The following is a 27,189-nucleotide window of genomic DNA, read 5'->3' as shown; positions in this document are numbered from 1 at the left end:
TTGTATAATACTGTGTGTGTGTGTGTGTGTATATATATATACACATATACACACACACACAATATTATACATTAATAAAATAAATTATGTCCCAAAATTCAATGTGAAATTCAACATCTATGAATGCCTCATATCATTTTCACTATTAACATTAAAGGATTAGTTCATCCAAAAATGAAAATTCTCACATTTCCTCACATATGTTGTTCCAAGACTTGGAATATGTTCCACAAGTTGAAAGGATCACTTTTACAAGGCGTTTTTGGAGTGCGACAGCCTAAGTTTTAATTTTCTTCCATTATCTTGGAGAAGTGTGAAAATTTCACATTTTGTGTTCCACGGTAGAATGAAGCTCATAAGGGTTTGGAATGACATAGGGATGGATAAACGATTACAGATTTATAATTTTTAGGTGAGCTATTCCTTTAAATGCAGTAGGACATGACAGCACTCTGCTGTTGAACAGTGTAAAGCCTACTTGAAACTCCAACGAGCTTCAACTCACATCAAGATAATACATCTGGGAAAGTTACTGAGCATGTTTACGTAGTATAATTCAATAACCACTGAAAGCTGCAGGCTTTTTCTGGATCTGCCTGGCTAATATTGGAAACCAATATTATATCAGTTCCATCAGGTTAAATATCACATTACACACCCTATCAGCTCTTTTGGTTAAAAATTAGGCCCTTGTATATCAGACTTTACAGATTAGATGTTATTTAGATGCATACAACAAGAACATGTTTCCTTTAAGTGATAAAATTCCAGAGGGAATATTCATGGCTTCAGAGGAGAAGACAATGTTGATGTAAGCTCGATTTCTTTCAGATACATATTAATGCAGATCTGTGAGTTCCTGTGGTGTGACCCGCTCACCTCCCCATGTGTTGGCTAAAGGCAGGCCGGTGGAGAGAGGCAGGGAGGGCTGGAACGCGGGCTGCAGGTCCAACAGATCGTTCGGCACCTTCGGAGTACTGGAGCCAGACACGCACCAAGACAAACAGAAACACACACCCACAAATCACATTAATGTCTTCCATTAAACGGCAGTCTAAGCGCCAAGCATTTCACAGTTATATGGCAAAGACAAACTTGGCACGTTGATTTGAAGTGCTTAAAGTGGAGACTTAGGGAGTTGGGGGGAAATTCACATGCAATCATTACCTTCTTCACAGCCAAATCCTGTCTGGGCAGGAATTCACACACTTACAGGGCAAACAAGAGAACCGGAGCCTGATTTTAAACTTTTTTTTTTTTTTTTAACTATACAAAGCCGCACAGTTTCAGGACAGCAGAGATTAATCTGATTTGAACAAACCCCTAACCGCAAGTATAATAGTAATATTGATGTAAGCAGCATTAATAACGCATGTCCCTGTTGCTCCTTGGATGACATCATAAGCACATACGCCTGTAACGTAATCGCTAAACTTGCCGTAATTTTGTAGTCCTGCATAGAGCCCTAATAAAACACTAAAAGCTGAAGATTGATGCCAAACGTTTGCACATGTGCACTCATGCACCAACTGGGAAAATAATCACTACCAGCCGTGTATCATCAGAACAAAAAGACTGTGGAATTAATCATCAAATATAGAGCAATTAGTTCTGCCCACACAATCTGACTGGCTGAAAAAATTTTATTCCCAGTATTTTTTGATTGCTATCAAAAGAACAACATTTATTTGACATAGAAATTTTTGTAACATTATAAATATTTTTACTGTCACTTTCAATCAATCTCAAGCATCTCTGCTGAATAAAAGTATTAATTTCTTTCAAAAAAAATAAAAAAATAAAAAAATAAAATCTTACTCACCCCAAACTGTACATATATAAAATTATTACCTGTTAGCAAAGCTACTGGATGTGGAGAACAGGTCAATGGCTTGGGCGGTACTGATGGTTCCCGTCGCGGTAGAAACAGGAGATGCCGCAGTCGTGGAGGATGTGGAGGGCTTCTTGGACAGTTCCTTTAGACGCTGCTCCTTGGTGAAGGAAATACCAAACAGCATAGGGGAGAGTTGGGTAAGATAAGGCATTTTTTACTTATGTAGTCCTCGGGATAAAGGAAAATGAGGCAGAAGTACAACGAAAGTACCAGGTTAGGGGTAAGTTGATCCGAGTCAGTGGGTAAGCTGCACCATCTGGGTGTAAACTGACCATCTAACAGAATCTGAATCATACCCATGTGAAATTTTAAAGATAATTGACCTCTTTTAAAAACTAATTTAATAATCAAATTTCCTTTTACAAATAATCATATTTCTTTTCTTAAAGCTAACTTAAACAACATAAAACCAAATGAAGTTGAAGTTTCAATATCTTTAATTGTTTGCATTTCTGAAACAATATGTTGAACACCAAAGTTGTAAGATTCCCAAAAACAGACTAAACAGAGAATTAAATGAAATAAAAAACTAAATTAGAATGAATGAATAAATGTCACTGAAACTGAAAACATTTTAGTCAAAAGGTTTCTGGTAGTTTTTCTGCAATGTCAGCCATGTTAGGCCATTAGGCACTACAGGTGGAAAGATATATATGATAAAGCATCTTCTGGTTCGTATCAGAGGATTTGGTTTACTTGTAAACTGTTCCTTTCAAATAAACTATCAAATATTTAGCTAAATGATTTGCATGGTTTTATACATTGCTAAATCACTAACATGCATTATAAATATTTTTAGACCTGGACAAATATTTGCTTTGATGTAACAGCCATTACATCTATTATGCTAAAAATTTACTTTGACAAGCCAAAAACTGTTTTTAAAGTACATGGGTGCCTTGCACTCCTCCCATGTGCTTCTCCTTTCCACAGTCAATAAAAGTGTCAGTTGTCAAGATACATGGGGTGATACAGGGCTCATCTTACCCCATTCTCCCCCAACCTTGTTAATTGGGTATGCTCCAATATAATCAGCTTTTATTAAAAAAAAAAACCCTTTCCACTCTTTTGTAGATGGTCGTTACATACCTTAAGTGCTTTTAATCGAGCCTGCTCTTCCTCCAGAGCTGCCTGCTTTTCCCTCTCATCAACTTTGGTGAAAGAGATACCCGTGTTGGCCAAGGAGGACACTGCATTGGACAGCGTACTGGCTCTGAGTGGAAAGACAGACAGAGGATCTGATACAGTAAACATGCCACTGTTGAAAAATGCTAAGGTTGCATAAATGGGCATCAGCGCTACTAGCATGAGCACAGAGCACATTTTTACTGCTTCCGCTCCAGGAACCAACTTTGACACTTTTTGTGGAAGTCCAGGGTCAATGTTATCAAAGTTAGCATTTTTTTAGCCTACATCCAAACTGCAAGTCATCAAATTCCTGTAAAGTCCTCCTGTACAATTTACGGTTTAAACACCATCGACTGATTGTCCTAGTTTATGTAACATTGAAAAAAATAAGAAAATGAAATGGTACATCAAATTATGTACCAATTATGACCTGATAGAAGATAGCAATACTTTATTATAAAACAATACATTAAATAATTGGTAACCCCTTATAATAAGGTTCATTAGTTAAACATTAATTGATGTATTGACTAACATGAACTAACCATGAGCAATACATTTGTTACTGTATTTACTAATCGTCGTTAACGTTAATGAAAATACAGTTGTTCATTGTTTGTTCATGTTAGTTGACAGTGCATTAACTAATGTTAACAAGATTTCAATAATGTATTAGTAAATGTTGAAATTAACATTAACAGATTAATAAATGCTGTAGAAGTGTAGTTCATTATTAGTTCATGTTAACTAATGTAGTTAACTAATGAACCTTATTGTAAAGTGTTACCAAATAATTAAATAACTACAATATTGAAACATGTGCAACATGCAAAATATGATAAAGAAAGATAAAGAGTTAAAGAATGAAAATGTACCAAAATACACACACGCACACATACGCACATTTCAATATCTTGTGAATGTTGTGATTTCTAGATGGCAGTATTATATTGTTGTCATAAAAATCAATATAACACTTTCAAAATCCCCCTTACTTGGAAAAACTGCATAGAACTTTTAACCTGACACAGAACTCCCTGAAACACCTCTCCCACACACACACTCGGCACATCCAAAAGTCGCACGCACTCGCTGAATGCAAAGCATGAAGACAGCAACCCCCTCACATACTAGGAAGTTCAAAATGAACTGCTTGAAAATCACTGTACCTGCTGGCGGCTGTGGAGTCTTTGACCTTTTTCCCCTCTAATGATGCCAAATGCTGCTCGAGGGCATCCAGAAGGCTACTGGGGGCCTAGAGGAATGGAAACATTACATTATCTTACAGGCCAGGACACACTCTCAGACCACAGAACAAATATACGCACGCAACATATATAGGTGATTGTTCAATTAGGGGAACGTTCGACAACTTGAAATCTTGAAAAATGAAATGTATCAATCTAAAATGTTTAAAATAATAATAATAATAATAATTATTATTATCTCATGTCCTAAAGGACCTAACTATGAACAACCTTCTACTAGATTTTGGAATCAACTTTTTGATGTTGTATGGCAATGATGTTACAATTTGATTTTTTTCACATTTTGGAAAAAAAAGTTTGAAGGGGTCACGACCAATTTTTTGAGGTTATAGCACCAAAAAAAAATACAAATATTAAGCTGCTATCATATCCAATACAGCGGGCTGCTTTATCCTTCAGTAAATGTTTCTTTGCAAACTCTCCATTACATTGCCTCCTTTACAAAACATTCTGATGTCAAATGCTCCAAACAAACATATAATCCTCAAACTTAAAATTTGATTTCTCATGTCATGACCCATTTAATAAGTCTTGGACTTGATATAAATTAATTAATTAAAAAATTAGAAAATAAAATAAAAATAAATAAATAATTTGATTACAATTATTGATCAGTTCGGTACAAACACAAAAAGCTTTAACATTAAGATTTTAAAATAAATAATATTTGTTCCCACTCACTTCTCATTCCATTATACCTAAATAGAACCTTTTTTTTTTTTTTTATATTTTCTAAAATGTTTGGCATGATGGTATATAACGAAATATTGGGGACAGTAATTCTATATTATTAATTACAAAAATTATAACCTGTTTACATAAATACTGAATGAACTGAAAAGCTGTACTTTTTTTATATTATTTAAAAAAAATACTATACATACACAAAAAAAAAAAAAAAAAAAACAACATACTACAGATAGAAATGTCCCCCTAATTGGAGAATCACTGTTGTACAAAAACACCGATAGCATGCAAAGGTACAAACCAAAGGCTTTGAACACAGAGAAAAGAGTGAGATGCAGGTACTTACACAAACTGTAAACTGAAAAATGAAAGATAAGGAAAGATACAGAATATAAAGGTGGTAGTTTAACAGAGATGTTTTCAGAGTATTTCAGAAACTGCAAAACAGTACAGCAGAATAAAAACAAACCCAAAGAGCTTGTAAACTTGAAATATGTAAAATAATTTATGTAAAAGAAAAATAGCATTTATTTGTTTACTCTCACTGCAATCCAAAGTTGTAACCAAATTATATATATATATATATATATATATATATAAAAAAAGGGGGGACATATAAATATATAAATGTTCAAAAATCATCCGATGAAAAACCAACATAACTGATCACAACTCTGAATATTGAGGGGAACCTGTCCCATTTAATATTAATGATGATTCTGCTCTGCTGCAACCTTACGAAAAGAATCCCATTCTTTTTAATACGGTCTCCTAAACACACAAACATGTAAAAACCTAGTTGTTAAAAAAGAAAACAAAAGAAATCAAACCTAAACCTAGCCCTGATTCTGTCTAGCCCTGTAAGCTGCCTACAGTATCACACCTTTATGTGCTGTATGAATCAAGCAATAAGGACAGTTAGAATAGTTTCTCCCACCAATGTCATGCAGAGATGTCCGCATGCACCGACCGCGGCAGGCCTGCGGTTTGCAGTCGCACGGCACAAGCAAATTAGCTGCAGTTCTAGAACTCTCAGATGACTTTTTCTTCTAAAACTCATGTTAAGTATTAAGATTTCTAGGTAACAGCAGGTTAGAGAGTTCTACAACCCACACTCGTTTGAATCTAATGTAGCCGTGCTAAGTTTTGCTGTGGAGCTCAAGCCGTGTCTCGCAGGAAGAAGGCAGAGTGACAGATAAGTAGCCGATAGGCAGAAAGGGAAAGCAGTCAGTCAGTGTAAGTTTTTCCTTAAAACCAAGACTGATATATTTGTGTCCTCACCTGTGACAGGTCCGGTATGTCTCCTCGATCGATTCCCACTTGCTGTAATGAGCAGGAAAGAGTTTTTTAATGTGTGCTCCATGCGTATTGACTCATTATATAAGCTAGGTTACACCATCTTACCTCTGCCACTTTGAGAAACTCTGAGATTCTCGTCATTCGAGTGAGGAATTTCTTATAAATGTCCAGGCCTTCTTTACACTGGGCTTTCTTCATGTCAAAGTACTTCTCTGCAGACGGGAAAAGGTATGAAGTCAGATTTTTGGATAGTTTTGCATTCCCAGTTCCCACCACATTTTAAAGGGGGCTTGCTTTTCACTCTGTGACTTCACCAGACCAAGTTATGCTTGGCATCTGTCATCACAACATAACCCAAAGCGGCTCTCACTAGTATGTCAGTCTCTCACAGAAACTCTCATCCAACATATAACCACTGAACGAAGCCAACGGATGCAGCTCAGCCCTTAAACAGAGCCATCCAACAAAAACACTTAGTAGAACTGCTCAACTTAGTAAAAATATCATATTGCGATTGTTTTAACAAGCACTTCAGTAGCGATTTGAACAGCGATATGATAATCTCATATTTTTGCTGCTTAGATATCATAGATACAAAATAAGAGGGAACAAAATCACAATAAAACAGCAGCTCTTCAACAGGCCATGCAAACACCGCTCTGAATTAATGGAACCGAACTAAACCTCTTTTGCAGACACAAATGTACCCAGATCTCTTTGCATTCACACTGTATCTGAATTTGAAAGTGGACTCAGATCTCTTTTTGGTGCACTTTAGTTGATAAATAGCTAATAATAATAACATATATTTAATGATATTAAAATATATACAAGTAAAAAGTACATATAAAAAAATAAATATAATAAATTATTTGTTAATCATGAAAAATATTTTTATTATTAATATTTTTATTATTCAATAGTTCCAAGGAAGAAGAAGAAAAAAAAAAAAAAAGGATTACTTGTGCAACCCTACTTCAATGTCTCGCTATTGAATTCTGGGTTCTCAACATCACATGATCATTCTTTGATAAGACAATGTTCAAGTTGAAATTTGTTCAGTTTTACTGCCCTAAACAGTAACGTTGGCCTTACTTGGCCCAAAAAAAAAATTCTTAGACTACTGATATGTACATGAAGGGTTTGTTTTATGCGCTACAACTTTCAGGCAATAAACAATCCGTCATAAAACTGAGTGACATGTCAGGTCAGAGTCCTATGCAGCTGTCGATGAGTGTGTTGATATTTTAAGTTTAAAGGTCTCTGTAACAGGAACCAACAGCAGAGATAACTGGTAAAAGCCAATATGTAGGGCAGCCCACATTGAGTTTTGAAAGCTCAAGCAGGATAACAGCTCACCAAGCAAGTTGATGATCCCTTCATTATAGGCCGCAAACAGACGGATGGCGTCTTTAAACAGAAGCATGAATGCGGCGTTAATGACCCCGTTTGTGAGCTCATTGGCATTTACCTGCAGACAAAGAACAAGCCAAATTTGGGTTTGGGATGATTATGCTGCAAGAGCTTATAACTAATTTAATTTAATTTAATTATAAAAAATAAAAAAAACAAGTGGTCTTTTTTTCCATTGACAAAAGGTCAAGCTGTTAGTGGACATGTAGCAAAGTCTAGCTGTGGTCATCAAACTCACGTTGAAGTCGAGAAGTGCATCCATCTGGTTTTGGATAATGGGGATGGTCTTTAGGAGCTTCTCTGTGTTCATAGTTCTCATTACACCTTCCGCCCTTTGACAACGAAAACGACAACCGTACAGTTCAGTAAAGAATCAATGAGAGTTTTCATTTTTGGGTGAACTATCGCTTTAAGAATCAGAAATCAGACTTACCCTCGTTTTACTTTTGTGAAGTCAAAAGCCACTTGTCTGTACGAGACTGCCTTTTCGTTCAGGTAGCGGCTGTACCTCCGGATGAAGGTGGACATGTCATATCCTGCACGAAGAACAGAACATGTTGTCTTTTGCGTTCACAGTGACCCTCGGGTTGTTGAACTTAGTCATACCGCAAACTATATTCTTGTGTTCTGATTCCAGATATTTAAAAATGCGAGTCCTTGATGTTTTAGTCGAATCCTGAACGCAATATTTCAGTATGATTGTGACTCATTGTTATTGCTAAGAGGAAATAACATTCCGGTTTCCACAGGGTTAGTATAATGCATGACACAGCCAAGAATTCCGTAAGCTTTATCTGACTCTACTAACTATGACAGGTCATCGTGATGTGTACTAGTCTATGCCACTAGTCATAAACTCAAATACAAGTATACTAAAGATAAAAGATACAACACATAAAAGTATTACAAATATGGCTGGACATATTAAATATTTACAATATATTCTACAATAATTATGCAAATATGAAAACACAAAAGACAGAAATAGCCAAAAATACTATTACAAGTTTGTTAATTTCTGTGAATTAATTTGTTCAAAATGTCTGTCTGTGTCTTCAAAACACTGATTCAATAATTCACAGTAACTCAAAAATGTCCACGAAAGTCCCTGTATGGCATTTTAAATTCTTATATATTTTTACTAAAGCATTTTAATGTAGATAAAAATGTAATATTTCTTGTCTTTATTCTATTCATTTTTTAATTGCAGATTTGTATTGTATTTTACTTAACATCACGAATGTACTTGGCCGCAATGGCATAAAATAAAATAAAATAATAAAATTAAATTAAATTAAATTAAATTAAATTAAAAATTAAATTAAATTAAATTAAATTAAATTAAATTAAATTAAATTAAATTAAATTAAATTAAATAAAATCAAGGATCAAGATGAAGTATTGCAGGGTGCCTCAGAAAGAAAATCTGAGCCAGGAAGTTCTAGTCACTTTCAGAAAATGGGCCCAGAGTCCTTCTTGAAAGACTCTCCTCTGATTCCCCTGCTGCCTTCTGTGATTGCTGGCTGCCAGGCAGCTTCTTAACATGGGAAAAGCCTTGGGTAAATAAAACCACTAGTGCTTTATTTAAGCTGAAAGTCGGCCATGTTGCCGAACAGGTCCCAAAAGGGATTTCAGGGAGAGAAGAGCAAACAGACAGACAGAGAAATAGCGAGAAACAGGACCTAATGCTTCCACTGCAGACCCTCCAACACCACATCTGACCATGACTAACATTAAAATGATAGAACTGTGAAAACTGTGCAGAGCATGTTCTGTCAGCTTCTCAAATATTCATCATGTCTGCATTTGTCATAGGTTTATTGCTCATGAAAATGGATGACGCAGCTGCAATGTGTTTGGAATAACAGAATGAGTAATGAAGTGTCGGGCTGAAAGTACCTACCTTGTAACCCGCTTTTGTCCAAAAAATTACTGAGGTTGAATAATGTGTTCCTAGAGGCCAGATATTGTACAAATCTCTGTCAACATGAAGAACAAAGAGTTCATGTTTCAATTTATTCTCAAGTTAGTTACCGTGCAAATAAACAGTACTGTCAAAGCCACAAGTGTAAAATTGATTGACTGTGGCACACGTGCTGGTTTAAATGCTTTAGCTAGAGCCCTAAAACAAAAATGTGATCAAACACTGTTGAAAATACCAACAGTTTAAGGATTAGTTCACCAAAAAATGAAAATTCTGTTATTATTTACTCTCTCATGTCATTTCAAACCTGACTTACTTTCTTCCATGAACACAAAAGGTGAATCCTGGCCACTCTTTTCAGTAAAATGACAGTGAATGGTGACTAGGGCTGTAAAGAGTCAAAAATGACACAAAAGTATTGTGTATAATGCATGTTATGAATTATTAATCATTGAAAAGAGTGGCCAGAATTTTCTTAAAAGAATTCAAAATAAATAAATAAATTAAAAAAAAGTAATGTAATTTAAAAATGTAATTAAAATAAATAAAATACAATAAAATGTAATTAAAATATAAAATGTAATTTAAAAATGTAATTTAAATACAATAAAATGTAATTAAAAAATAAAATAATTCAAAGTAACTAAAAAAATAAAAGAAAAGAACTTAAATAAAATGTAAATAAAATCAAATGTAATTACACAAAATAAAATAAAAAAAATAATACACAAAATAAAATTAAAAAAATAATAAAAATTTTGTGAGTTTGGAATCACAAGACAAGACAGATTTTAAATTTTTGGGTGAACTATTCATGAGTTCATCAGGCTAGGCATCATCACTCAGGTTAAAGGTGACGAGTGTGTAAAAAAGCATGTGTGTGTGTGTATTTTGGGAGGCTGACCTCATTGCCGTAGACCATAAGGTGGTGTGTGGTGATGAGAGATTTGAACACGACCACCCAGCTGGTGTTGGTGGTGCGCTCAAACAGCGTGTCGGCCAGCTGAGGGATGTTGACATTCATCTCGTTGGTGCACTGGATCAGATCTGGTGAGAGAGAGTTGAAAGAGGTCAATATGTTAATTCAAACTGCCACAGTGTTTGCATTTGTGCCTTAAATAACTGAAACTGTTTGACTTGTTAACATTTGTTAGAAAAACCCTTCCATTCCAGCTTTCCTCAAAAGGCTTACACCGTGTCCAAACTAGTGGTCAACTGATGGGTTATGAAATGACAGATGATGATACTGATATAAAGAGAACAGGGTGGTCAATGGTTGACATAGACACTATGATTCAAAAGTTTGAGGTCAGTAAGACTTTTTTTTTTTTAAGAAATTATTACTTTTATTCAGCAAGGATGCATTAAATTGCTCAAAAGTGACAGTAAATACATTTATAATGTTACAAAAGATACAATTTTTATTCATCAAACCAATCCTAAAAAAAACAATTATCATGGTTTTTACAAAAATATGAAGCAGCACAACTGTTTTCAACACTAATATAAATACAAAATGTTTCTTGAGCAGCAAATCAGCATATCAGAATGATTTCTGAAAGATTATGTGACACTGAAGACTGTTGAAACCTCAGCTTTGCCATCACAGGAATTATTATTATTATTTTTTTTTAATTTTTAAAATAGAAGCAGTTATTTTAAAATTGTAATAATATTCACAATGTTACTGTATTTACTGTATTTTTAATTTAAGCCTTGGTGATCATAAGAGACTGTGATATGATTTCAGTTATTACCCAATTCACTGAAAAAATATTCAGAAGTTAGCCTATCTTTTGCAAATTGACAAAAGCTCACTGGTCAAAAATCTCATTCTATATGTTATTGTAAGTTATAAAAAAAAAAAAAAAATTCATTGGCTATAGTTGTCTTGCATCACCAGTGTGAATCTCATCAATGAAATTACAGACAAGGTTCAAAAAGTGTTTTATTTTGTCAAAAAAAAAAAAAAAAAAAAGTGAAAGATTTTAATTAAAACAGAAATAAGGCAGAGAATTATACATTTTATTTTTCTGTATTATTTTTGTTGACAAATTATTATTCAATAATTATTATAATGCCACTGAAAAAAATGAATGAAAATAGCATGAAAAAATATTGACTAAATTATGTACAAGACATTTGTGTAAAAAACAATTACTTGATGGTGCGTGAAACTTCTGTATCCTTTTAACCTTCAAAATGATTAGTCAATCATTCTTATAATGCCATTAAGAAAATGAATGAATACAGCATGACAAAATATTGACTAAATGATGTACAAGACATTTGTGTAAAAAAAAAAAAAACAACATAAAAATTACTTGATGCATGAAACTTCTGTATCCTGTTAACCTTCAAACTCAATGCCACAGTTTCCAATGTGGTGGTGACATTATAAAAGTCGGCTAACCTACCGAAAAACCCGCCGTTTCCAGAGATCCGACTCTGTAGACGTGTGATTCTAAGGTGCCGCTGCTCAGTGCGTTAGCATTCAGCGCTGACATGGTAAGAGTGAGAGACATGCATTGATATCCTGTGCATTATTAGTTCTTTGGCCTGGCTCCACAGCCATCTGCGCTCCAAAAGCAAGAGCGGGATCCCTCAAGGCTTTCTCTACGCCACCAACACTGTGAGACTCATTCAGGGCTGCAGCTTATCATGCCATTCATGAAACCTCCCAGACACAGGAGGAGGACAACGCCGCCTCTCTCCACTAGGAATTAGATCTGAACGGGATTATATCAAAGTTTTCTTGATTCAAATGAAAGACAAAACTAAATGGAAGCTGGTTAAAAATAGCAAAATAAAACAAATATATAATATTAAAAAGTTAAAAAGTTGCATATATTATATATATATATATATATATATATATAAAAAATATATGCAACTTTTTAACTCAATTCAGAATTCACAATTTTTTCCCCTCGCAACTGCGAGTTTATTTCTCACAATTCTGACTTTTTTCTCATTAAAATCTTAAGATTAAAATGCATGTTTGAGCTGTTTTAACTGAAAGCTAGGATTTAGCAAATCGGAACTGAAAGCACAATTTAGCAAATCGAAGGAACAAAATATTAAACCATGGCCACGATTTACTATTTTGTTCCCTCAATTTGCTAAATCATGCGCATGACTTACTAATTTGTTGTAAAATTTTGCGCATGATTTATCAAATCGAGGGAACGAATTACTAAATCGTACGCACGATTTAGCCTACTATTTTTTTCCTGCATGTCATGTGCGGGGCTCCGTAGAAAGCAACTTGCACTGACATATCTTAAAATATATCAGAGCCGCCAGTGTTTTATCTCAAGATGCACACAAGTAATGTTTTTTTTTTCCAAGGCATGTTTATAAAAGCTACTTAAATGCCCTAATTGAACTAAGGCCTAATCCTGGCTTAATCTAAGCCCTGTTTGTGAATCTGGCTTGATAGTTAGTTAATAGTGAGAATTAGACCCTAACCTAAAGTGTGTCTGAAATCAAAACTGCGATATAGAAACTCACCATCACAATTGCAAGAAAAAGAAAGTTAGAATTGTGAGATAATTACCTTTTTTTTTATTCAGTGGCGAAAACAAGCTTACATAGGAACCTCTTCTAGACATACTTAAATGAAAAGGCCACTTTTCTACAACCCATTTCAAAGACAAAAGAGTAATTACACACTCCTCAACAAATTGCCACCCAATATTAGTGCGTACGCAGCCTTTTGAAGTGGGAATGTGAAAATTTGCTGCACAGTGAGCATGGGTGGTCTACAGAATGCCCTCTCTTTTACAGATAACATCCACCATTTAAACCTGCACAAAGGCTTGGCCACGTGACAACAAAAGACTTTTCAGAGCCAACACAAAACGCCTGTGCTGAGCATGACGCCGCTGCAAGTGTACATGTCCATGGGGCTCAAGTGAAAGATCAAAGCCAGAAGACGCCGTGGACTTGATGTTTGATGGTGTTATCGTCCTACGCCAGGGTAACCGGACACTGTCGGGTTTACCCTACACGCCCTTATGTAGCCAACAAGCACATTTGAAAGGAGAAATGAGAAATCTGTAGGACTCTTTCCCAAACTAGATCCATCTAGTCTGTATCTCTATCTCTCTGGGGTGAAGATAGACATGATTGATGGCCCAACAGGGTGCATGTGTAGTGTATCCAACCATGTGATGTTCACGTAATGAGAAACAAAGCAGTCATGTGACTTGCTCTGCTTAAACATTAAAGTGTCTGAAATTTTCCTGATACTCGGCCTACAAAAAAAAAAAAAAAAAAACACTTCCCAAACTTCTCATATAATAAAATATTCATGTTGTTCTGACATTGATGCTTATAATCTGAAATGCCTCCAGGGTAAATAATGCAATATTCAAAGTAGTCACACTCCAACATGTGCAAAGACAGTGTTCTCTCAGTTTAATATTACACTGACTTTATTTCCTTTCATAAATATGTTGGTAGAAAAGGTCGGTATTAAAGGGATAGGTCACCCATAAATGAAAATTGTCATCATTTACTCACTCTCATGTCATCCCAAACCTGTATGTCGTACTTGAACTCTGAAGAACTTGGAATATAGAGCACAAATGTTATACTTTTAAGGTGCTTTTGCATCTTTCTTGATTACTGAAAGCTCTAGTCTCTATATTAACTGTAAAATTCATGGTGGGAAAAGCTCCGCAAAAGTTTTCCTTTTGTATTCTACAGAAGAAAGAAACTCAGTATGGGTTTGAAACAACATAAGGGTGAGTAAATGATGACAATCTTCATGTTCTACTCCTTTAAAACTTAACATGTGCTTCTAAACTTAAAAATAACAGGTCACTGCTGTGGTACAACTTTTAGACCTGACCCATCCAATGATTAAGGTTGAAATATGCAAAACTACACCACTAAATACACATTTCCTTATAGTTATATAATGTATTTGCATTTGGGTCAAAGACATGACACTCATTTTGTCCAAATTTATAAAGTTAATTAAAAACAGTATGTAATTCATATAGTCAATGACCTCTGTAATGAACATGTTTACAATTTCCAAATTAAAATTCATTTTAACATTCATGGTGTACCTGTCCAGATAAATAAACAAACTACTGTTCAAAAGTTTGGGGTCGGTAAGATTTTTTAATGTTTCTTCTTTTAAGTCTCTTACACCAAAGTCTGCATTTATTTGATCCAAACATATTTTAATTTACTTAAAAATGTAATTTATTCCTGTATTGGAAAGTTGAATTTTCAGAAGTCATTACTCCAGTCTTTAGTGTCAATGATCATTCAGAAATCATTCTAATATGTTGATTTGGTGCTCAAGAAACATTTATTATTATTATCAAAATATTAATTTCTCTCTTGACCCCTAACTTTTGGATGGTAGTGTAAATCTTTGGCTAAATCTTCTATCATTATTGGTTTTGAATTTTTTAAATACATTTAAATGTTTGTCCACCAAATAAGTCATTGTAACCAACATGCAGTAAGTATTTTTTATGAAGGTAACTTCATAAAACATGATACACATATTTTAGCGAATATCCAATTTTCTTAGAAATTAAAAAAAAAAAAAAAAAAAACATGTATGAAACTTACATGAAACTCAATTTGTACGTGCACACTGTAATCTATGCGCGCAGTCGCACACACACACAAAGATTAATCTATTTTTAATTTATACAGTGAACACTATAGTGGTATTTTACATTTAGGCCCAAATATTACATTTCTGTACCTGAATACTACAGTTAGACCTTACTTTATATGTAACTTTGTTATATTGTATATCTATGCTTGTGTTTTTGTTCTTATTTTTCTGTTCACTTGCCTTTAATAATGTTTGAAATGTATTAGTTAGGCTAGTAGTTTTGCTATGGTATTGAAGTAGCCTATTAAAGTGTGTTTTAATTAAATCGAAGGCAAAGTTACATTCGCACCCCAATATCTTTTTTCTTGCTAATCCGAAAAGTTATCCGATCTGAGACTCAGAAAAGATAATATGATCTGGACCACGAGTTTTGTGATCCGATTTAACCGATAACAATTACACTTCAAGAACTTTCCACTTCCATTTTAAACTACATCTTTTAAAGATCTCAAACATCCTTATTTTTGTCATTGACCCATTTGTACTTCATACAGAGCATCAATATCAGGAGAGCGTGACTAACATTAATAATTAACAAGGAGAACTGTTGATTGTCAAGGGACATTGATCTGAATGTTAGTGATGGGCTGGGCTAAATACGGTCATATATTAACGCATTGTGTGCCTGATGAAAAAAAAAAAAATCATGTTTTTTTTTCTGTTTACAAAGCAAAAGAGATGGATGATGTTTGTAGAGCAACATCAAACCCTAAGTCCTAATGGCATTAATACAGAATAATGGTCTCTAGTCTTAAAAACATTTCTTTTTGGAAAAGGACAGGAGAACATAGTTGACTCAGCAACAGGATGCTGCAAACTTCCTACAGTTCACAGAAGGAAACAGATTCAACATGAATCCTTTAAAACACTCAGTCATAAAACAGGTTGATGATGGAGCTATTTAGACACTCTGACCCCTGAACTGGACAAATGGCAGGAGGCTACAAGAGACACAGACCAAGAAACGGACAGAAAACAGGTAGAAAAAAAATGGCGATGGAGAAGAGTGAGGCCAACATGGGTATATTTCTCCATCCAGGCTCTGTTCCGCTTCAGGGAGAACCATTTGTGAGGGCAGAGGACAGGAAACCATTAAGTTAATGATTGCTCCCCTGATTCAAAGGCTTTAACTCGCAGACAGATAGAAGACAGAATCCTGCTCTACATCACATAAACACGATCCACAAAGGGCTGACTACCTGCAGACTAATCTGGACAGAAAATGAAAGACAAGTAACACGGGTCAAAGACTTAGTCAAGAAGAACTCCTGAGTTATCAGGTAATTTCAGTTTAGATACTGTAATCTGTGCCTGTGGTTCACCAAATAGTATGTTATAAACTGTAACACCAAATCAGAATTGCCAGAAGAGAAAAAAAAAAAAAAAAAAAGTGTAATATAATATAAGATATTAGTGTTGTCAAAAGTACCGATACTTCGGTACCAAGTCGGTACTGAAATTTTGAAAATGTGACGATACCAGCATTTCTGTAGTACCGGGAGTACCGAGTATCCAGGTATATTCTGTACCCACTGATAGGGCTGTGCCAGTATTTTACGTGAATATGACACGAGTGAAGCACAAAGCTTTGTTTATAGAAAAAATAGGTTAATAGGTTAGCAATTGAATGTGACATCGCAGCCACGGAAACATATTGGTTCATGCCGAATGAGAGAGGTACATCATACATTTAAAGGAACACTCCACTTTTTTTGAAAATAGGCTCATTTTCCAACTCCCCTAGAGTTAAACAGTTGAGTTTTACTGTTTTCGAATCCATTCAGCCGATCTCCGGGTCTGGCGGTACCACTTTTAGCATAGCTTAGCATAGTTCATTGAATCTGATTAGACCGTTAGCATCTCGCTCAAAAATGACCAAAGAGTTTCGATATTTTTCCTGTTTAAAACTTGACTCTTCTGTAGTTACATTGTGTACTAAGACCGACGGAAAATGAAAAGTTGCGATTTTCTAAGCTGATATGGCTAGGAACTATACTCTCATGATATTACGCAGCGCCTGTGACCCCCCGCTTTTGCACAGGGAGCATGCCTTGCAACCATTGAGACATTTGTGAGAGACGCTGCGTATTATCATTGCGCCTGCTGCACCCATGGTACAGCAGCAAAGTTCCTTGATTATTATTACGCCGGAATGACAGTATAGATCCTAGCCATATCGGCCTAGAAAATCGCAACTTTTCATTTTCCATCGGTCTTAGTACACAATGTAACTACAGAAGAGTCAAGTTTTAAATAGGAAAAATATCGAAACTCTTTGGTCATTTTTGAGCGAGATGCTAACTGTCTAATCAGATTCAATGAACTATGCTAAGCTATGCTAAAAGTGGTACCGCCAGACCCGGAGATCGGCTGAATGGATTCGAAAACGGTAAAACTCAACTGTTTAACTCTAGGGGAGTTGGAAAATGAGCCTATTTTCAAAAAAAGTGGAGTGTTCCTTTAAGCTTTGTCGGTTTTGTATTCTGTTTTGTGAATCACAATCTGGTCACCCGATTAGCAGAGAATTTAACAATATTCCATTAGTTATTCCACTGAACGTGAAATCTCTGTTTCTTTTCCTAAATCTTCACTAGGGCTGGGCAAAAAAAATCGATTTTTCGATTAATCGTTTTTTAAAATGTGGTCGATACAATATCGATTTTCAAAAGCCACGTATCGATTTTTTTCTGTAAACATTGGACATAATATCTGATTGATGTTAATCTTATTACTAGTCTTCTCCACTGAGTATCATCCTTTTATTTACCTTGTGATATTACAGCAAGGACAGTGTCATTAATTTAGTGCTGAACATGGCGGATGCAGCTGCGCCTTTCAGCGTGAAAGACATTCCGGACAGTTGAAGGAACTGTCAGTTTCCCGATCGGGCCAGCGCTGCATGATCATTAAAGTTTATCATTTGCACGCGTTTTCAAGCTTTGCCAATTTAAGCATTCAAGCGAAAGAGAACAAGCGCTCAGACAGCGTGCAAATAAGAAAATGATTTCTCTTTCACCTCTCCTTGCGTCTAAACGGACAAATTCACACAAATTTATCTCAAAATCTCCGCCTTTGCGAGTATCTCGGTAAACATAGTCGGTTACGGTTATGGTAAGCAGTAGAGAAAGAATGCATGCGTGTCATTATTGTATGTATCAGTGCATTAGTTTTAAAGTGACAGAAACCTAAAATTCCAGAAGCTGTCTGTGTTTTAATGTTAATCAAACTAAAGAGAAAATCACTCCGATCTTCACTGAATGTTTCTGTAACTTTAATAAGGATTAACCTTTATTTATTTTGTACAGTGAAGATTATATACAGTGTTTATTTGAGCTGTTGCTTGTAGTTTAATTATTTGTTCTTTTTTATTAATGACTATTTGCTTGTCTTTGATAATCTTTGAAATTTATATTAGTAGTTTTAGCTGTGGTCTCAAATGGAATCGAGAATTGTTAAATTTCACTGGTATCTAAAATATTGGGTGTCATAACCTTATTTATTACAATATAGGTAGGCTATACATGGGTCAAAAACAACAAAAACAATAACTATTTTATTCATTTATTATTTTTTTGTGGTGGGGCCAGTGAACATTTATTGAATTCATGGAATAAAAATAATAATCGAGAATCGAATCAAGAATCGAATTGAATTGGGACATCTGAATCGATACCCAGCCCTAATCTTCACTCACGCAGGGGATTATAAATGTTTCTTCCTTTGGTTCGCTTTTAATTAGGCCTATTATATTCGCATTCTTTACTGTGGTAAAGTAGAAAAAACACCGTAGGACAGAAACCTTTTTGCTTGCACATCAATTTCTATTTAACACAGTTTGCGCTTGTTATTAGACTTTTTTTTAAGGCGCGTCAAATTTATTTGTATAGCGCGTTTCACACGTGCTGGAGATTTTTAGTTTCGCTTTCTCTGGCAGCGCAAAATCAAACATAGCCTGAATGTCTGAAGATAAAACTAGCTCTTCAGACCTTTTACAATAAGTGTCAATTGCTTGTAACATCAGGAGATAACATGAAGATATTATTAAAGAGAAATGGTCTCTTTCCTGCTCGTGTGCACATCCCTCTCAAAGCGCAGAGCGGCTATATGATGCATCTCTGTGTGGAAATAAAAAACGAATGTTTTTTAGAATAATAGTTAACTTTCTTATTATTTAGGTTACCATTATTTACTGATATTTATTTCATAGTTTTACAGGCTGTAGTGTATTGTTTCACTGAAGGAATAGCTAAACACGCACGTCTGTTTCAAAATGGATGTTTGAGCATTTGTTTAGGCCTATTTATTTTTTTACATTTCAAAATTTATTTCATTGAGGTATATACACACACACACACACACACACACACACTACCATACACACACACACACGCTCAAAATATTTATATGTATGATTACCATCATATTTAATATGTTTTTAAAAATAGGCTAGTTAAACAAAATAGTAAAATAGTTCCAACAGATTTTCCTGTGGTACCGAAATTGGTACCGAGAACTGTAAATTTTTACTGGTATTGGTACCGACTACTGGAATTTTGGTACCGTGACAACACTATAAGATATGAATTAAAAATCGTTTAATGCACAGCTAGCCGTGGATTATATCACTTATAGCACGGTCATTTGCTAAAATTGACAAGTTAAAGCTGTTACTGACGTTTACAGAGCAATATTTGACTGGAAGGGTAAAAATGACATTTTTGTCAGCTACGTCTCAATAGATCTAGCATTCTGCATGCTGTAAATCAGATACAAAGATAAACAGTGATGTTACCCCATCGTCGCTGAGAAATATGATGTAGCATTTCAGTAGCGATGCTATTTTTTTAAATAAAAGTCAGCAACTTGATGCGTTTCTGTGCCCCTGTATGTTTCTGATCTCTGTGTGCGAGAAACGTATGCGTGTTTGTGTGAAAAGCAGCGCATTACTATAGGTGTTTAAACTAACTAGAACTACTTGTGCATTAAACAGTTTATAATGCACACCTCCTAGCCAATCAGAATCGACTATTCAGACAGACCATGGTGTGTGTATGACTGATGCATTTAAGTTATAAATAATTAAGTGCTGCAAATCACTTTTCAAAACATATTATAAACAGACAATATTGCTTTCCATGCAAACCATGTGGTAAACATCCGTTCAGCACCAGTAAAAAAAAGATCATGGCAAAAAAAATGCCACATGTACAGAGCTCACTGGCTAGAGGAAGAAGAACATATCTAGGTTGGAATGTAGGCTTGACTTTGCAGCGTTGTAGAATCCAGAGCATGTCAAGGAAGTGGAGGTAAAGAGAGAGAGAGAGGATCAACAGGGAGAATGAAAGAGACAGCTGCACAGAAATCAGGGAAACACACCACATAAACTTAAGATGTGCCAGAAAAAAATAAACTGCTGTGAACTTGGGAACTATGACTAATAATAAAAAGATATGCAAAAAGAATAGCATTTAGGAAGTAAAGCATATAAAAATAAAAGTAATCTAGTATTCAGCAGACAGGAAATCAAGCATATAAGACACTGTCTTCTCAAAAGAGAAGAACAGCTGCTAAAGGTAACTAAAGTAAAACTTCATGTCAGGGCTCATTTTAAAATCACTGTTAGCTGGAGGCATTTTATCAATAGTTTTCTCAATGGTACTCATTAACAAAATAATAACCTGAGACTGGGAATGAGATTCAAGCCAATATCTTCAAGGTAAATTTTCCCTTTCACAAACATCTTGAAAAAAATACTTCATGGCTGAAAGGCATAAGTCATTAGCTAATCCTACATAAAAAGTGACGATTAAATAGATGAATGATTACAGCTGGGAATACACAAAACGTCAAACAAGCAAATGTTTGCATTTTTTTTTTTTAATAGGACAATAAACAGAAAATCTGAATCACTTGGACTGCTTCCCCACTGGACTTTTCCATATTTAGACAGTAATGTTCAGAATGAAGTAGCATGTCTGCTGTGCGAACAAAACTCTGCTGATTAGACTCAAGGAGTTTTGACTCATGAATTTCCCCTGATCCAGCTCTTGATGGAAGAGTCACTGCACTCTCCTATCTGCAGACATCTCCCGTTTAATCAGCTCCCAACATTTTTCTGATTTACGGAACAACTTCCTGTTGGCTGTTTAGATTTTGAATAGTTGGCGGCCTACAAGAATGCAGGAAGTATCTTGAACTGGTCCACTGGGTTCATCCAGGACAAGACACTTTGCAGTCTGGAGTTTGGGAGGCGTCTGGGAGCAGGAATGCTGATCAACTCCCTGTTCTAACTCAATGAAAAAAAAAAAAAATTGTCAAAGTTATTATGAAATTAAAACAGTAAATCCCATTATGGTGCTCTTTAATGTGGTGCGCATGTAAATCGACCAGCTCTTTGTCTTTACTACTAGTTATAGCATGAAATAAACATGAATGAACATCAGAAATTATGCTGAAAGAAACAATACAACTTACCAAAATGTATCATGTCTAATGTAATCGCTCAGTGTTTCAGTGCACTTCTCCAATCATTTAGTCTGTTTAAACTCCATCCCTCCACAGTCAATTGCAAGTTCACACACAGTTTTGGCCTAATGGTTAGAGAGTCAGACTTGTAACCCAAAGGTCATGGGTTCGAGTCTCAGTACTGGCAGGAAATGTAGGTGGGCGGAGTGAATGAACAGTGCTCACTTCCACTCTCATTACCAGAAACTGAGGTGCTCTTGAACCCCCAATCACTCTCCAGGTGCCACAGCAAAAAAAAAAAAAAAAAGGCAGCCTACTGTTCACGGTGTGTGTGTGTGTGTGTGTGTGTGTGTGTGTTTTCAACACTCACTGCTGTGTGTGTGTGCACCTAGATGGGTGAAATGCAGAGCACAATTTCCAAGTATGGGACACCATACTTGGCCACATGTCACTTGCACTTTTCAAAATCTAATCAAAAACTGATGGGCATTTTTTTCTTTTTTCTTCTTTTTTGATAATACTTACACTCAGATGTATTATTAGCAGCTAAAGTCAGCACTGTCATTTAAAGTTGCCCTCACTAAATACTACCAATACTAGTTTAGAAAAAACTTATTCTGGAACTGCTTTGTGATGCTTGGTGAGTGCAACTTAACAGAACGGTCTGTCCATGCCCTAAATTTCAGTCATCCATTGCTCAAAAAGTGGTAAGGAGGGCGTCGTAACCTTTCTATCTCTGCTGTATTTGGGTTGTTGTGACTAGTTACATAATATTTGATCACTTAAAACCGGTGAGGTAAAGAGGCACTTTGCTAATGGCATACTGGGTCAATAATTTAGGAAATGGAACATGAAGAAAGTCAACTACAAATGCTTTAGAGCCAGGCTCAGCTAGGAGGTTCAAACAGTGACTCTAAAAGCAGTACTGGTCTCCATTCACACACAGCAGGGTAGCGAGTCAGCACTCTTTCTTGACTGACTGTCATTTGATGCCTCTCAGGTCACATGCTACATTTCTACACAGGTACAGACACACACACAGTCGCATGACTGACTTACAGCGGATCTCTGCCAGAGTGATCGGACACCATAAAACAGGTCCAAGGGGTCACTTTGTTGAAACAGATGACATTTTATGGGTGTTGTAACCACGCTGATTGGATGGGAGCGTTACAGTCAACGCTACGCAAGCTTTTCCGCCCTACAAACTGGTAGACGCACAGACGCTCAGGGCGCTTTCGTTTTCGCAACCTCAAAATTGGGCTTAAGTGTGTATTTGCAAATATGGATACTAAACAGCAGGAACACCAATCAAGATGAGAGCACTTTAATCTACGATTATAACAAAACTGATCCGATTTCCACTGGCTGTCTGACGGTTCATCAGACAAGATGTATTTCACATTCTGAAAAACTTCAGCAGTAACCAGGCAGACAAAACGCCATATAATTTTTGTTTTGACTACATTCTGAACCAGCAATCATGTACACTGCGTGATAAACATTACATAATCGTGAACATTCTTCTACAGGCTGCTCAGAAAAGCTCTGCAGTTATAGGAAATAAATCTATCTGATGAAATAAAAATGAATAATGAGTTAATTCAATTCAAGAACTAATTTTGCTAGGAGTGTCTGTGTATCTAAAAACCATAAAGATAAGCGAGTGTGTGTGTGTGTGGGGGGGGGCATTTGGTCTCACGCAGATTCTAGGAAGCGTCTATCATATTGCAGAACTGACTCATATGAAGGAGCACCCAGAATAAGCCTTGATTCCACAGAACTTGCTTACACAGCACTGGGGCACAGAAGGCCAGCCAACATGACTTCAACAAGTCATGGAAATACAACAGTGGAAGGTCCGCTGTTGATGTTGGTGGTGTGTATATGTGTGATCACCTTTAAATAAATTCAGCAACTACCCATCCAATCTCTCGTGCTAAATCCACCAGTTTACATACACTAAACCAATGTTTCTCTACCCAAAAGTGGGTCACAAGACCGTTCTAAGTGGGTCGCGGAGTATGCAGTCAAACAAACAGCAAAAAATGTAATTCTAAATGTTTCTCTGATGCAAGACTTTTATTTTGAAAGACATGTGTGAAAGCTGTTGACTATTCTGTCAGGAGCAGTTTAAGTAGTGCCTGAGTGCGCTGTCCTGATTCAGCATCTGAGATGTTGTCAGGCTATATGTCAGTGACATTATTCCAACGTTATTTTCTTAACTTGTCCGTTATACCGTGTTTGTACTGCACTCTTCCTTTGCATGCGCATACCAACTTACCAACTTTACTGTATTAACAAAAACTAGTTTGGGACTGCTATTTTATAGCCTTACCTTATACTGTTTATTCATCAGTATTAATCATATTCTTACAATTTATGTGTAGGTTAAGTAACATGGGAATGGTGTGTGTGTGTGTGTGTGTGTGTGTGTGTGTGTGTGTGTGTGTATCAACCTTTTTTGTGAAATAAATTTGCTTAGTTCACCCAAAAATGAAAATTCTCTCATCATTTACTCATCCTCATTTCATTTCAAACCCTTTTTTTTTTATCTTTGAAACACAAATAAAGATATTTTTAATAAAATCTGAGAGATGTCGCTCCATTTAAAGTCTATTCTACCAAAACTTTGATGCTTTATAAACACATTGTATTAAAAAAAAAATTAAAGTGAATCAAGAGGTTTAAATCTTCTGAAGAGATACAATCACTGTATATGATTTAATTTAATTTGAAAATATACACCGTCACTTTATATGAAAGATTTTCAATTTAGGTTTCTATTCATATATTATTATTTATTCACATTGATCAACACACATACATCGAGTACATCAAATATAACAAATGAGGTTTGTTCTGGAGGAATTTCTGAGGTTTCTCTAAAAATACCTCAAAAAAATTAGTAATTGATGACAGAATTTTCATTTTTGGGTGCACTATCCTTTTAAAAGGTGAAGCGTGCGAATTTTATGGGAGATTGCCCAACCATTAGCAGATGGAGGGAGTGTTTGTATTTTCAAATTCTGTTCAATTCTGTTTAGCAATGCTAGCAGAGAAGAAACTACACACTTAAACCAATGTGAACCAGCATTACATTCAGTAAAGCTTGAGCAGTATAGCAAGCGAGTGCTCTGCATTTCCTTAAATGCTAGTGAACACACTTACACAGCCTTACTGACTAATAATGGCGGGCATTATGGAGCAAAAGCCAATGTCCATATATGGACATAAAAGAATGAATAAGGCACCTGCCGATCCACAGCAACCCTCTGCAATAACTAGATTAGTATTAAATTAGTAAGCTCAAACTTCATAATAAGCCAAAAAGTCAAAAGGTGTAACTCCTCTGAACAAAGACTTAACTTTTTTAATTAATCAAATCACAAAATATATTTTCTCTTCTATCAGATTAGAGTGAAACTACAAAGAATTGTGTGTCTAAATGTAATTGCATTTTTACTATGTTCTTGTTTTTACCTAAAATGTTTTCCTAAACTAAAACATGCAGAAACAATTGAAGGACATTTTTCAGCCAGCTGGTCATTTCTGGAATAAGGGTAGTTCAAGAGGAATGTTCTCCCTACCCCGGAAACCCGGCCCAAATCAAAGAGGCTGGGGGACGGAGCCGGAGCTGTATCTAATGTTCAAATCAAACAGAAGGAGAGCGAGACACACTGCTATTTCTGTCCCAAAGGAAACTCCAGGCACAGAAGGCACTGCTGCCCTGAAATACCGACAAGACCTCGTCACACACACACTCTCCACGCTACGGGAACAACATGAGGGCAACCGGTCTACCGTGGAACAATGTTCTTGACGCAATGATCACGAAAAACTCAACATAAGCACATACTTTTGAGGGAGGAAGGCAATTACGTCTGACCTCCACTTAGTCTAAGAGTTCAGAACTTCTCTCTTCTCCTTAAAAACTGTCTGTCAGCACACATGCCATTCTGTATTGTCAAGACCCAGCTAAAAATAGTTACGCCATGAGGAAATTAGCACTGTAGGGTGGGAACGAAAGCAAAAAGCTATATGTAAACAAGCGGTAAGCGATAAAAGACTATATGTGGTGGTGCCACCAGCCTTGATTTGACTCAAACGATGGCGCCACATTCACTGACATTGGTACAAAAATACACACACACACACACACAACCAGAAAGATCAAGTATTTTACTTCAAGTTTGAATAAAAAAGAAACAACCCTGCCAAAAAAAAAGAAACAACAACTGCAAAGCCGACAATCTAAGAACAAACTGCAGTTGATTCATTGACTTATACAGTTTGAGTTAATCAAAGGCTTCAGATCTCACTAAACAGACTCAAACAATCACAAGACTGATAAGGTCAAGATGGGTCCCAAATGAGGCCATTCTTCCTGAGTATTATAAGAAACACTAGGCATAATTCAGGCTCTATGAGACCTGCCAGCACCTGTGGGAGACTGAGAACATCTCACTCTGAGAAGACAACCTGAATCATAGCAAGCAATAAATATGACATCTGCATAAAGTTAAAAGTTAACATGACAGAACTGTCTTATGAGTTCAGCCGCTGCCAGGATTGAGCCAATTACAACACAGTCCTCTATAAACACCTGCCACAGTATATCTTAAATTGAATGTTGCATAACTTCTAAAAGTCAGCATGTTCTTCACTTTAATTGTGAAATAAACCTTAACCAAAGAACTGAAAAACTATAGGGTTTGAGGCAAACTCCAAAGGGTGTCAGTATTTATACACACACCTGTCAAGGTCCAAAAAAGTACCATGAAATGCCATAAAACATTAAATCCATACGTCTTGTGAACTATATTTTTGTCTTTTAAAGCTTTGTGTGAAGAAAAAACTGAAAGTTCACTGAAAATCAAGCTTGATACCTATTCTTTATAATTGATATCTCCTTTTATGTCTTATGACAACATGCTGTTGAGTAAATTTTAGCATTTTTTTATTTTGTTAACTATTCCTTTAAGAAATCCACAATAGTCATATGGTGGTAAAGTGACCCTAATAAAACATGCTGTATTTTCATTTTGCAACATTCAAAAGACAAAGTATGAGTGATTTTCTCTTGCAGCAAATGTTTGTTTGCAATCATCAGATTGCTCAATGAATCCATTCGACTGCAAGTGCCCTAATTAGACAGCAGATGGGCTCATTTTTTAAATGTGGTTAATTATTAGTTAGCAAGTTAAATCATTAAATGCGCTGCACTGTACTCATGCTATCTGAAAACTCCATGCAAAAGGGACTCAAATGATCACTAGTCACCGGTTAAACATCAGCAAAGGTCGCTGGAGGAAGCTGGTTAAATAACACGAGCAGCACTGAACGTGAATCTTTTGCAGGCCTCGAGCCCAGAACCTCTCGTTCCCAGGGCGACGAGTGACTGACGTAACTTTCAAACGCGGGTCCGATAGCAACGTAGTACAAAATCCCATGACACTTA

At 35.8% G+C, this 27,189-nt stretch overlaps 1 protein-coding gene and 1 long non-coding RNA gene across 24 annotated transcripts in view; both read right to left on the bottom strand.

Annotated features, from left to right (window-relative positions):
- Window positions 1-27,189, bottom strand: part of picalma (phosphatidylinositol binding clathrin assembly protein a) — a 45,969-nt gene that overhangs the window by 18,532 nt on the left and 248 nt on the right. For 21 of the 23 annotated variants that reach the window (XM_051909248.1, XM_051909256.1, XM_051909251.1 and 18 more), the window contains exons 2-12: window positions 10,518-10,660; window positions 9,593-9,668; window positions 8,123-8,225; window positions 7,928-8,021; window positions 7,636-7,747; window positions 6,382-6,488; window positions 6,259-6,300; window positions 4,192-4,277; window positions 2,984-3,107; window positions 1,852-1,991; window positions 880-977 (exon numbers count right to left, since the gene is read on the bottom strand). In XM_051909248.1, the coding sequence (XP_051765208.1) occupies window positions 880-977; window positions 1,852-1,991; window positions 2,984-3,107; window positions 4,192-4,277; window positions 6,259-6,300; window positions 6,382-6,488; window positions 7,636-7,747; window positions 7,928-8,021; window positions 8,123-8,225; window positions 9,593-9,668; window positions 10,518-10,660 (1,125 nt within the window). The remainder of the gene's footprint in view (window positions 1-879; window positions 978-1,851; window positions 1,992-2,983; window positions 3,108-4,191; window positions 4,278-6,258; window positions 6,301-6,381; window positions 6,489-7,635; window positions 7,748-7,927; window positions 8,022-8,122; window positions 8,226-9,592; window positions 9,669-10,517; window positions 10,661-27,189) is intronic. The other 2 variants (XM_051909249.1, XM_051909266.1) reach the window with 1 other exon arrangement.
- Window positions 21,125-27,184, bottom strand: LOC127520764 (uncharacterized). Its single transcript, XR_007932200.1, has 2 exons — window positions 21,738-27,184; window positions 21,125-21,553 (listed from the first exon to the last, which is right to left on the bottom strand). It is a non-coding gene; the product is annotated as an uncharacterized LOC127520764 (long non-coding RNA).

This window comes from Ctenopharyngodon idella, chromosome 10 (assembly GCF_019924925.1).
Source record: "Ctenopharyngodon idella isolate HZGC_01 chromosome 10, HZGC01, whole genome shotgun sequence".
Lineage (NCBI taxonomy): Eukaryota > Metazoa > Chordata > Actinopteri > Cypriniformes > Xenocyprididae > Ctenopharyngodon > Ctenopharyngodon idella.
Note: the sequence above shows the minus strand (reverse complement) of the source record. Positions and strands in the feature narration are given on the sequence as shown.